Source organism: Heptranchias perlo, unplaced genomic scaffold, assembly GCF_035084215.1.
Source record: "Heptranchias perlo isolate sHepPer1 unplaced genomic scaffold, sHepPer1.hap1 HAP1_SCAFFOLD_63, whole genome shotgun sequence".
NCBI classification, from domain to species: Eukaryota; Metazoa; Chordata; class Chondrichthyes; order Hexanchiformes; family Hexanchidae; genus Heptranchias; species Heptranchias perlo.
In genome coordinates, this window is record NW_027139655.1 from 3,760,802 (window position 1) to 3,773,905 (window position 13,104).

General features: G+C 41.8%; 1 protein-coding gene across 1 annotated transcript in view; it reads left to right on the plus strand.

The window, feature by feature from the left end:
* LOC137317688 (uncharacterized) overlaps positions 1-13,104 on the plus strand; it is a 56,843-nt gene that overhangs the window by 21,863 nt on the left and 21,876 nt on the right. The window contains 13 exon segments of the mRNA XM_067980858.1: positions 2,412-2,506; positions 4,668-4,834; positions 5,150-5,321; positions 5,427-5,492; positions 8,296-8,555; positions 8,557-8,652; positions 8,654-9,067; positions 9,069-9,138; positions 9,141-9,287; positions 9,290-9,390; positions 9,392-10,035; positions 11,599-11,685; positions 12,871-13,038. Coding sequence (XP_067836959.1) covers positions 2,491-2,506; positions 4,668-4,834; positions 5,150-5,321; positions 5,427-5,492; positions 8,296-8,555; positions 8,557-8,652; positions 8,654-9,067; positions 9,069-9,138; positions 9,141-9,287; positions 9,290-9,390; positions 9,392-10,035; positions 11,599-11,685; positions 12,871-13,038 — 2,408 coding nt within the window. The 5' untranslated portion in view covers positions 2,412-2,490.

Sequence of the window (13,104 nt, forward strand, 5' to 3'; positions counted from 1 at the left end):
ACCCGGACTTCAAGGGTTAAGTTACGAGGAGAGATTACATAATGTGGGGTTGTATTCTCTGAAGTTTCGAAGGTTAAGGGGTGATCTAATCGAGGTTTATAAGATATTAAGGGAAACGGATAGGGTGGATAGAGAGAAACTATTTCCGCTGGTTGGGGATTTTAGGAGTCGGGGCACAGTCTAATAATTAGAGCCAGACCTTTCAGGAGCGAGATTAGAAAAAATTTCTACACACAAAGTGTTGTAGAAGTTTGGAACTCTTCCACAAACGGCAATTGATACTAGCTCAATTGCTAAATTTAAACCTGAGATCGATAGCTTTTTGGCAACCAAAGGTATTCAGGGATGTGGGCCAAAGGCAGGTATATGGAGTTCGATCACAGCTCAGCCATGATCTTATCAAATGGCGGAGCAGGCACGAGGGGTTGAATGGCCTACTCCTGTTCCTATGTTCCTACGTCATTGATAAAGATTGTGAATAGTTGAGGTCCAAGCACTGATCCCTGTGGCACTCCACTCGTTACATCTTTCCAACCTGAAATTGAACCATTTGTGCCTATTCTCTGTTTCCTGTTAGCTAACCAATTCTTTATCCATGCTAATATTTTACCCCCTCCACCATGAGCTCTTATTTTGTGTAGTAGCCTTTGATGTGGCACCTTGCCAAAAGCCTTTTGGAAATCCAAGTGCACAACATCCACAGGATCCTCTTTATCCATGTTGCTTGTTGCTTCCACAAAGAACTCTAATAAATTAGTCAAACACAATTCCAGCCGTACAAGCCCCACCACCAGGATCTCTATGAGCCTCCGACTCTGGCCTCTTTCACATTTCACCCATTCCTCACCCGATCTATGGCTGCCGGGCCTTCAGCTGTCCCGGCTCTATGTTCTGCAATTCTCACCCGAAACCTCTCCACCTCCCTCTCATCCTTTACGATCCTTCTAAACCCACTTCTTTGACCAAACTTTTGCCACCCCTCCCTCTACCTCCTTTATTCAGCGCCCATCTTTTGTCTGATTCGGGGTCTGTGAAAGGCTTTGGGATGTTTTTCGATGTTAAAGGGTCTGTGGTAATGCAAGTTGTTGCTGTTTTGTGTTTATTATACTAATGTCAGTGTGAGTGAAACAAGAGTAACTCAATTTTACAATGTCTCAAATTTAGTTACAAATTAATGCCGGAGAATAACTTCAACTCTAGTTTGGTAGGACGTCCGTTCGTGGGCATACACACCGCGAGACACACACACGTGGAGAATCTTCATTGTAAAGTAGCAGTAAAATCGACCACTTATATATTGATGGTGTTTTCTGAGATTGTAAGACCCCGAAAGATATACAACAAATAAATTCCGTACATCACCTAATGGTTTAACGTTACACGATTGATAACATTTCAATTAGTGTTAATATTAAAACATTGGTAATTCTCTTCATCTCCGAACAGTGCTTATTAGTGTTAATGTTAGAATAGTGGTGAATCTCCTCACCTCTTACAGTGCTCATTAATGTTAATATTAGAACAGTGGTAAATCTCCTCACCTCCTACAATGCTCATTAATGTTAATATTAGAACAGTGGTAAATCTCCTCACCTCCTACAGTGCTCATTAATGTTAATATTAGAACAGTGGTAAATCTCCTCACCTCCTACAATGCTCATTAGTGTTAATATTAGAACAGTGGTAAATCTCCTCACTTCCTACAGTGCTCTTTAGTGTTGATATTAGATCATTGGTAAATCTCCTCACCTCCTACGGTTCTCATTAGGTGCTGACACCATGAGAAATATGGTAAATATATATATATCCAATAGAAGCACCAACCAGGACACATCTCCTTGAACTCAGGGAGGCTGTCACTGCCTATAAACACCAGAGGAATCACACCCAGCTGGATATTGTGCATGTCGATAGATATCATATTCATAAAGTACCAGGATTTAATATCAAAACACAACTGATCAAAAATATGAAACACTTCTATGAATAAAATAATACAATAGCGCCAGAATGTAAAACCGAGTGAGGGGTCATTTAATACATCAATGATCACCCAGCTCCATATTTCCCTCCAGAATATTCACTAACTCAGGAATAAGGCTGATGCTGGCCTGCACTGTGAGTAAATCTTACTAATGGGCGCTCCCAGTGCAGAGTCTCTGCCGACGGGAGCCCGTCTGGAACTGGGTTGTTGAGATCAGCGGGACTCACTGGATTTCACTGGGCAGCTGACTGTGTCACACCTGATGTGGAGTATTGATCATCACACTCGGGAAATGCTCCATCCCAGAGCAAACAACTGTTGTACTGATGGGAGAGGAGGGATTTGGTATCATGTTTAACAATGCAAAGCTCTCCTGCTCATTGTAATATTGCTGCCTAACCTCCTATTAATATCATATTGATTACAGAGCATTATAATCCAGGAACGTCTGTCACCACCATGGCTGAAGGTTGAAACAGGGGAGAAGATCCAACATCTTAAAAAGAATGAGAATGGACACAGGTAGGTTCAGAAAATTCATCAAAATATAATTTCTGTCCTGACAAAGGGTCCAGATCACGAGCAGGAACCTCAGCTCACACAGGAAGAGGTAACAGCACAGATACTGTGTAGATAGAGAGAAGTGAGTGGCCATCTAGAGGGACGGTGCAGTCACAGGTAGAGGGATCTCCTGAGTACTGGAACTGGCTAATGGATACCTGGTGTTGGGGGCTGTAAGGTGGACAGAGACAGTGACTCAGAGGATGGTCTTCCTGAGTAACAGTGTGAGACCAGGGAGCAGGGGGACACCCCGAGTGGGGCGGGGGTGAGAGACAGGTGGGACACAGGAATAGGAGAGCGATAGTGGTGGGAGATTCTATAGTCAGGGGAATGGACTGACTCTTCTGCAGCCCTGGTGTCAAAGGGAAGAACATCCTGGAACGTGTGGGACCATCTTTTGGAAGGAAAGGAGAACAGAGAATAGCCATGGTCGGAACAAATAACAAGGATAGAAATACGTGTATCGAGGGAACACTGAGACTTAGCACTAGACTAAAAAACAAGGTTTAGAGTCGGCCATCTCCGGATTGCTTTACGCTGGGCTGTTTAAGGGGGGAAATATCAGTCAGGTCAATCTGTGGCTGCAGTGCTGGAGCAGGAGGGAAGGGTTCACGGTCTTGGGGACTGGAGTGAGTTCAGGGAGAAGGGAAGGGATGGTCACGGTCTGAACCGACCAACAATGGTTTTACAGACTGGGTGAATGGAGCAATGGGAGGGTTTCAACTCATAAGACTGCATGGTGGGAAATCACAGGTTCTGAGACTAGAGAGTGAAATTAATAAAACTGTTGGAGCAGAACAGAAGATTTATGAAATTGTGAAAAGTTATTAGCAGGAAAAAAAGAAGGTCGTTTTGAAATATTGAGAGATCAATTCATTTGGTATTTAAAAAAGCAAAGAAACGGAAACGGGTCAACATTCCAAAAAATCGGAGTTCGGATTGTGTGTTATGTCTGTGAATATACAAATAATTCCAAACATATTCGGAAAATCAGAAGTATAAGAGATGTGATCTAGTATCAGGAAGACAAGGCCTGAGCTTTCACAGGGCTCAGAGCGAAATGTTTCTCATTAAAACATTTTGAGGGGAGAGAAAAATAGTTCTGGACGCCAGTATTAATAAAGGTTCTATGACAGAGCTAGAACAATAACAGCTTGCATTTATATCCTGCCTTTAATGTAAAACGACCCAGGGTGCGTGACAGGAGCGATTATCATACAAAAATTGACACCGAGTCAAATAAGGAGATATTAGGACGGGTGACCAAAAGCTTGGTCAAATAGGTAGGTTTTAAGGAGCGCCTTAAAGGAGAAGAGAGAAAAGGAGAGGTTTCGAACATCAGAATGTTCCAGGGTGCTATGTTAAGGTCGATTCCTTATGAACGCAGTTAAGCAATAGGAAGGGAAATAGCACAATTCTCGGTGTGTTTTGCAGGACAGCAATCAGTGAAGGTGAGATGGAGGAGGAACTGGGGGAAACGAGTTGTGGATGAAGGTTTGGGGAGATAAAAAATATTTCATTTCGTTTCTAAAAATGATGGTGGAAGTGAAAATGTTGGTGTACGAGAGGAGGATGTGGACACATAGTTAGTGATAACTGTAGAGAAGGATTTGGATCGCCGAGGTGGATAAATCACTGGGCCCAGAGATAACACACCCGAGGCTGTTAAATTGAGTCAGAGAGGAGATAAGAGGGACTCTGATCACAATTTCTCAATCCTCGATTGTTGTCAAAAATATCCAGGTGGACCGAAGCAGAACAAGTAATGTCTCTGTTAAAATAGGGAGAGAGAGTCAACGGGTAACTGGAGACCAATTAATCTCCGTCAGTCGTGGTCTGTAATTCCAGGTCGAATTAGCGAACATTTAGAGATACAGGGGATGATGAGCGGAGGCTGGAACTGATTCGCTGCAGTCAGTCGTATTTGACAAATCTGTTACAGCTTTGTTGAGAGATGACTATATCGATCGATGGGATGTAGCACATGGGGTATATATGGGTTTTCAGAAGGTGTTTGATAATGTGGCTCACAGGAGGCTTCAGCCGTTTGGTTTCAGAGGAAATGTAGCCGCCCGGATAGAAAGTCGATAATGTGTTTAGTTTTCTCCATTTTTGTTCACAGATCCGAACACTGCAATCACTGAGTTGCTGACAAAGTGCGACGATTACCAACTGTTCCAGTTGACGAAATTCTACCGGGACAGATTGGAACAGGCGATTGAAGAGGGGGTGGAGGGCGTCAGCTCGTTGTTAACATACGAGAGACATTTCAGTGGACAGGAACATCGGGTAAGTGGGAAGGATACAGAATGAATTTGGTCATTTAAACATCACATAACGAACAGGATATCAGATCTTAGAATCAGAGAATGTTACAGAAGAGAAACTGGTCAAATAGGAAAGAAATGGATCAAACTGAAAATACAGTGAATCTGAAACAATGATACGAAATGGTGAAAATACCCAGTGGATCGTTCAGTCTCTGTACAAAGGACAGGGGAACGGTTCGGGTATAACTCTTGTGTGGACTGAAAACAAAAGGGAATCAGTTTAAGTGGGAATGGGAAAAGGAGGTACCAATATATTCATTATAATTATTTACAGAAAGTCACTGGTCTCGTGGAGAAGGGAAACAGGGCGGACAGTTCCAACCTTCTCCTAAATCTGGTGATGGAGAACGGCTCTCGGGCCCGAAGGGTGATGTGGGAATCCTTTGTGAAAATGCACCATGCGGTACCAAAGTTGGACAAAATACTGAACGAGATGCAGGAACTTGGTACGGTAAAATCACACACTGAATTCAATTTCAGATTGAAACACTGCAGAATTTACCAACATATTACACAGATCTTATCTCATGAAAGCTCATTGATTTAAACAGGTCCTGATCCATTTGATTATATGAACATCGGACGAAGTTTAACTGAAATACCCAGTCATCTGAAAGGTAAGTGACGACATGGAGATTTCAAACTGTTTATTTCACTTCTGAGAATCAGAATGTTTGACTGTAGCCTTTTGTTTAGAGATTGTCAGAATCTGTGAATCAGAAGTTGAAAGGTTGGAGGGAACAGAATAAAGTTTGATTTTGATTTGTTAATAATCTTCAGATCGTCTGCACGATCTTTTACTATTCACGTTTCCCAATTATTTGTAAATTTGTAGATGTTTTATTACTCCAACTAATCCAGGTGCTGATTGCTAACAGCTGTGAAAAACCGTTCATACCTGGGAGGATCCCGATACACCGTGAATCCCCATACACACCTAGGAGGATCGTGATACAGCTTTAATCCCCATACACACCTGGCAGGATCCTGATACACTGTGACTCCCCATACACATCTGGCAGGATCCTGATATACTGTGACTCCCCATACACACCTGGCAGGATCCTGATACACTGTGAATCCCCATACACACCGGGCAGACCCTGTTACACTGTGAACCCCCATACACATCTGGCAGGATCCTGATACACTGTGAATCTCCATACACACCTGGCAGGACCCAGATACAGTGTGAATCCACATGCACACCTGGCAGGATCCAGATACAGTGTGAATCCCCATGCACACCTGGCAGGATCCTGATCCACTGTGAATCCCCATGCACAACTGGCAGGATCCTGATACACTGTGAATCCCCATACACACCTGTCAGGATCCTGATATATTGTGAATCCTACACACAACTCCAGTATGCCTCACAGATCCTTTCGGCTCACAATTAATGAGCAGTGCTTTGTGCCAGACGTCACGGTTTACCTGCGCCCCTAGAAATCTGCTCCCAATCACCTGTAGGGAACGAGGTGGAGAAATGCGAAATATTGAAAATGTTATCTTTTCACAGACGTCAAAGTATTCGATCTGATCTGAGAAGATTTGCGGATTTTCACACAATAGATCATTAATCCGTGGAGAAATGTGAGGGAAAGACAATGTTCAGGGTAATTCGGAAGTTATGGGCTGGCTTCCTAATGGCAGGGAAAGAGAGAACTTATTCTACTCAAAGAATAGTCCTTTAACTCAGGGTCTTTTTGGATCCAATGGAATGACTAATGGCAGTGAAAGGGAAAACTTATTCTATTCAAAGAATAGTCCTTTAACTCAGGGTCTTTCTGAACCCAATGTAATGAATGATGGCAGTGAAAGAGAGGACCTATACTGCTCAAATAATAGTATTTAACTCAGGGCCTTTTTAGACCCAATGGAATGAATAATGGCAGTGAAAGAGAGAACTTATTCTGCTCAAAGAATAGTCCTTTAACTCAGGGTCTTTTTTAGACCCAATGGAATGACTGATGGGAACAGATTTGTAATTTCCCAAACCTACAATGTGGGGAATTCTGACCGAAATGAAACAACTGAGTGTAATTATTGGGAGAACAGTTGAAATGAACTGTGAATGTTTTCTGCTCGAACATTACACAGAATGATGTGTGCAGTAGTTGTATTTTTTAATTCTAATCGGTGTTATGACAGGAAAAAGCAATTTCGCCCAAATAAGCCTGTCCCTGTTAGATAGATAACCCCACCTACCCGTCGTCTCAATGTATCCAAAGAAACACGTCTGATTGTCTCTTGACCCACTTGCACTGCCACTTTATTGTCTTCCCAAGTTTCTCTGGCACTTTGTGTGAGAAAATTACCCTGAATTCCCTTCTCCGTTATTAATTATTTTGTTGATTTTGAGCCTGTTTCCTGTTTCGGATGAGTATATTCAAGACTGTGATCGATAGATTTTTGGACACGAAGGAAATCAATGGAGAATAGGATCGGGCGGGCAAGTGGATTTGAGGTGGATCAGCCATGATCTCATTGACTGGCGGTGCAGGCTCGAAGGGCCGTATGGCCCACCCCTGGTCCTACTTCATATGTTCTTATGTCCTTACTAATGTTGGGAATTCCATTAAAACATTTCAATACTGAAATCTCTTAACCAAACAAAATACATCAAACCCTCGCACCATCGCCTCAGCCTAAACTCGTAATAAATTAAATCATCTTTCTGACTCCCCTCTGTACATACAGAATGGCAGTAATCTTTACCTGTGATCAGGTGACTATAGAAATGCAGGTAATACCCCAGACAACCTGCCCGAGTCCTAAAACAATAATAATTTAACTCCTGTCTATTCAGTCCGCCCCTCTCCCATTGCGCACAACACCCGAGATAACCTGCCCAAGACCTGATACAATAGGAGTGGAACTTCTGTTCGTTCACAGTCTGTCCCTCTCCCAGTGCCCACAATATCCCAGATAACCTGCCCGAGGTCTGATACAATAACAGTGGAATTTCTCTCCATTCAGAGTCTGTCCCTCTCCCAATGCAAACAATAACCTATTTCCAATTTCCGCAAAAGGTGAGCACCACTGACGGTTTCATAGGTTAATCCTCCAGAACCTCTAGTTTCGTATCACCAGAACCATGTGTGGATTTGAAATGAGATGTCCATGGTACAGGGCGGGGCTGATAAAATTAATCAGCCGAGGGAAAATATCACCTTCATAGAAATCTCCATGTTCAGTAAATATTAGAATCAAGTGAGAATTTGAAACTTTTCTCAGCCCTTGTTCACTTTCAAGCGAGGTTTCCAGTAACTGAGTTTAATTTCCTGCTCGCACCTCTATTGACGATGTGAATTCAACCTCGGAACATTTTACTGACTAGGAAAGTGATATTGAGAATTTGTTTTTATATCAATACAACGAATATTGAGAACCACTTTCTGCCTGATCTTATTGAAGATGTTCAAGAGAAACACAAGGAAACACTCCGGGTCCAAACTGAAACACTGAGAGTGAACACAATCCTAATAAAGGAGAAGGTTAAGATTTTCTAGCTGGTCAATCCATACACTGAGCTAACGGTCATTTCTACTGTTCGAGATCGGACACTTGCAGAACATGAACTGCTGGCAAGAGGCCGAGAGCATGAAGAGTGGAGAGAGAAACATCTCCGGAGAGAACTGGAAAAAATCCAAACTGATCAATTGTTCCAGAGCAGTTTTTTCCCGGAGAAAATGCAAATCTGGGAGTTCAGCAGCGGTGAGCGGAGTCGCGGGGATTGGAAAAACAACAATGGTACAAACGATTGTTTATGACTGAGGCCACTGGGAAAATATACCCACACTTTCAATTTGTTTTCAGTTTTAAATTCCGGGCTTTGACCGCTATTAACTGTAGAATAAACCTGAGGAATCAGATACTGAATCTGTATTCTTACTTTGGGAATATGTTGGGAGATCTCTGGAAGAACCCAGAGGGATTACTGTTTATATTCGATGGTTTAGATGAATTCAAGGACAGCATCGATTTTGCAAATAATCGGAGAAATACAGAACCTCAGTACATGTGCACAGATCCTGAAGACTGGTGTGAAGTGTCTGACATTGTGTACAGTTTAATACAGCACAAGCTGCTCCCAGGATGTTCAGTGCTAGTGACCAGCCGCCCCACTGCATTACATTTATTGGAAAACGCTGAGATCAGTGTCTGGGCTGAAATCCTGGGATTTGTTTGGTGAAGAACGGAAGGAATATTTCAACAAGTTTTTTGAAGATCAGGTGGTGGCAGCAGCTGTTTTCAAACACTGGAGGAGAACGAGATCCTGTACACCATGTGTTACAACCCTTCCTACTGCTGGATCCTCGGTCTGTCACTGGGTCCCTTCTTCACACAAAGAGACAGGAAACAGCAGCGAGTTCCCAAGACCATCACCCAACTATATTCCTACTATATTTAAACATTCTGAAAAACCATGGCCGAGAGATTGAATCCCCCCGTGATGTGTTACTGAAGATCGGTGAGATGGACTTCACTGGAGTCTCCGAGAAGAAGATTGGTGTTTCGAAATGGAGATTTGATCCAGTACAATCTGCAACCTTCCCAGTTCCTGTCTGGGTTCATGATGTAACTTTTGGAGAGAGATGATTCTGCCCAGAGTGTGGTTTACACATTCCCGCACCTCACCATCCAAGAGTTTGTAGCCGCTCTCGCACAATTCCTGACTCCAGATCCTGGGGACATCCGGAAACTCCTCCGTGAAGCCCACAGCAAGGAAGATGGGCGATTGGAGATATTTCTCCGTTTTGTTGCTGGTCTCTCATCCTCACAGTCAGCTCGGCCCCTGGAGGAGTTTCTGGGTCCATTTCTTCATCAAACAATCTGCGGAATGATTGATTGGCTGAAGGAGAAAGTTGAAGGAGAGATTGGAAATACAGCTTGTGAATCTGATGAAAGGGACCTCCTGAACACATTCCACTACCTGTTTGAGTTTCAGAATAAAACACTGTCTCGGGTCACAGTGGGATCTGTGGAAACAATTACATTTAATGGATTGCGACTGACCCCTATTTACTGTGCGCTGCTGTCTCATGTCATTGGACTCTGTGGTATAACAAAACACCTCGATCTGGAGAACTGCTCCATTCAGTGTGAAGGACTCCAGCGTCTGGGACCCGTACTACACAAATGCCAGGTGTTGAGGTAACTGTATATTTGTCTCTAACTGTTGGGCCAATTGTCCAACAGTCACAGATTGTATTGTTGCTCCGTAATGAAGGGAAACAAACAGTTCCGATAAACCAGAGAGAAGCAGATGCAACACAAATATGACAAATGATAAGAGGATCGGTTAGTAATTCCCTAAGGACTGGAGAATCTAAAATGGATCGTTGTGAAAAGTCGGGATTTTACAGTCTTTATCGGATCAGTAAATACATGTCACTGAAAGAGTCTGATAATTTAATTACAATAAATGATATTTATTGCTGTTTTTATCACTACCTGAGATACATCCATTGAAGAGGCTAATTCTCACTGTTACTCACACGTGGACCGATACTAACTGCAGCAGTCTTTGTGTCTGAGCATCCCACCCTCTTACCGAGGTTTGGGGGCAAGTGACAGTCACCGGACTGTGATCGTGTGTAGGAGAGGGAAGCAGAAACACCAAACATTCAATAACAAAGAGCAAAACACAGCTTTCGGGCAGACAACCGCCAGTGGGCGGGCTGAGCTTTCCCCGCAGGACGTCGGTCCGTTATCTTAACTCATCAATGACACAGCCCTTCAGACTCTCCAATACATCCACCATCTCTTCACCCAGCTGGCAGCACTCGTGCCTCTGAATCAGAAGGTCGTGGATTCAGGCCCCTCGCTGATTAATCCAGGCCGACACTTCAGTGGGATTGGGGAACTAAAATCTGCCGGGAAAATGGTTCCAATCTAACGGGTTGTGGGGTATTAGCCCAGGAATACAGATACACACTGGTCAGCGCTGGGGCCTCCCACTCAGCAGGAGGCTCCTGGGTAAACCAGGTGCAGTCAACCCGTGAATTTCCCACAGTCTGCCCCCCGTGTGTGAGGTCCCGCTCGGGGAGGTAACCACAGAAAATTCCCCATAAACTGTCGGGCCCGTTATCCTGAAATAAGTAAAGAGCCAGTTCAATGGGAATAAAGAGAGAGACTCCCCTCCCCCGCCCCTATAAACTAGGAGTGCAGAGACATTTAAAACTTGTAACAAGCCAAAATAAACTCTCCTTATCACATGAAATCCTGGGGGACGGATTTTGCAACAGCAGTTAGCGCCGTTTCACAATATAATTCACCCCGAGATATTGTACAGTTTCATACAATACTGCATGAAGTACAGGTAATCACCGCTTTATCATTTATTTCGGGGAAAATCGCCGCATTCCCATAAAATCTGGGAATTAACAAGCATCAGAAATGAGACAAGTTTCCCCGAACATGAAGGGAGCGGTCATTGAACTCCAGGAGGGTAATTCTGATCATCAGGGAATGAGGCCGGACTAAGGGACACTTAATGGCTTCACACAGACAGCGCTTTATTTGATAAATACATTTACTGACAGTTCCTGAATCTATGGGGCGTTGGACAGAGAGAGATTCATTGTCAGCGACACGGAAATCTGGTTATTAATTTCCTGAATAGTTTTCAGTGTTTCCTGTAGTATCAGAGAGAAATTGTGTCAAATCGGGGATTGGATTCAGTATGTTTCTCACTCTCTGTCTGTTTGTGTTTAGACTGGGTAATAATAAACTGGGAGATTCAGGAGTGAAACTACTGTCTGCGACTCTGAGGAACCCGGACTGTAAAATACAGGAACTGGGGTAAGTATCAGACTGTGTGAGATTGTGTTTATCATAATTGGATGTCTAACACCGCACATTATTATTAATATCAGTGATGGTGTTGTTAATAAACACTGTACATTATTATTAGCATCAGTAATAGTGTTATTAATAAACACTGTACATTATTATTAGTATCAAAATAGTGTTATTAATAAACACTGTACATTATCATCAGTATCAGTGATAGTGTTATTAATAAACACTGTGCATTGTTATTAGTATCAGTGATAGTGTTAATAAACACTGTACATTGCTATTGGTATCAGTAATAGTGTTATTAATAAACACTCTACATTGTTATTAGTATGAGTAATAGTGTTATTAATAAACAATGTACATTATTATTAGTATCGGTAATAGTGTTATTCATAAAAACTGTCCATTATTAGTGTCAGTAATAGTGTTATTAATAAACACTGTACATCATTATTAGTATCAGTAATAGTGCTATTAATAAACACTGTACATCATTATTAGTATCAGTAATAGTGTTATTAATAAACACTACATTATTATTACTATCAGTTATAGTGTTATTAATAAACACTGTACATTATTATTAGTATTGGTAATAGTGTTATTAATAAACACTGTACATTATTATTAGAATCGGTAATAGTGTTATTAAGAAACACTACATTATTATTAGTATCGGTAATAGTGTTATTAATAAACACTGTACATTATTATTCGTATCAGTAATAGTGTTATTAATAAATACTGTACATTATTATTAGTATCAGTAATAGTGTTGTTAATAAACACTGTACATTATTATTAGTATCGATAATAGTGTTATTAATAAACACTGTACATTATTATTAGTGTCAGTAAGTGTTATTAATAAACACTGTACATTATTATTAGTATCAGTAATTGTGCTATTAATGAATACTGTACATTATTATTAGTATCAGTAATAGTGTTATTAATAAACATTACATTATTATTACTATCAGTAATAGTGCTATCAATAATATACTGTACATTATTATTAGTACCAGTAATAGTGTTATTAATAAACACTGTACATTATTATTAGTATCAGTAATAGTGTTCTTAATAAACACTGTACATTATTATTAGTGTCAGCAATTGCGCTATTAATAAACACTGGGAATTTACTCTGATTCCTGTTATTTCTCTCTCTCTGATCCCCAGTTTGGATGATGTCGGTCTCACAGAATCTTGTACCGAGGATCTCGTCTCCGCTCTCAGTACAAACCGTAAACTGACGGGTCTGAACCTTGGATCAAACTACTTCGCAGACCGATCTGTCCCCGCTCACCGCTCCCTCATACTGACCCGTAGGAGTCTGGAGTGGATCTGGTGAGTGTTTGTGTAATGTTTAATGTAATCAATAAAATATCAATGGGATTCAGTCCCTTTTATGGG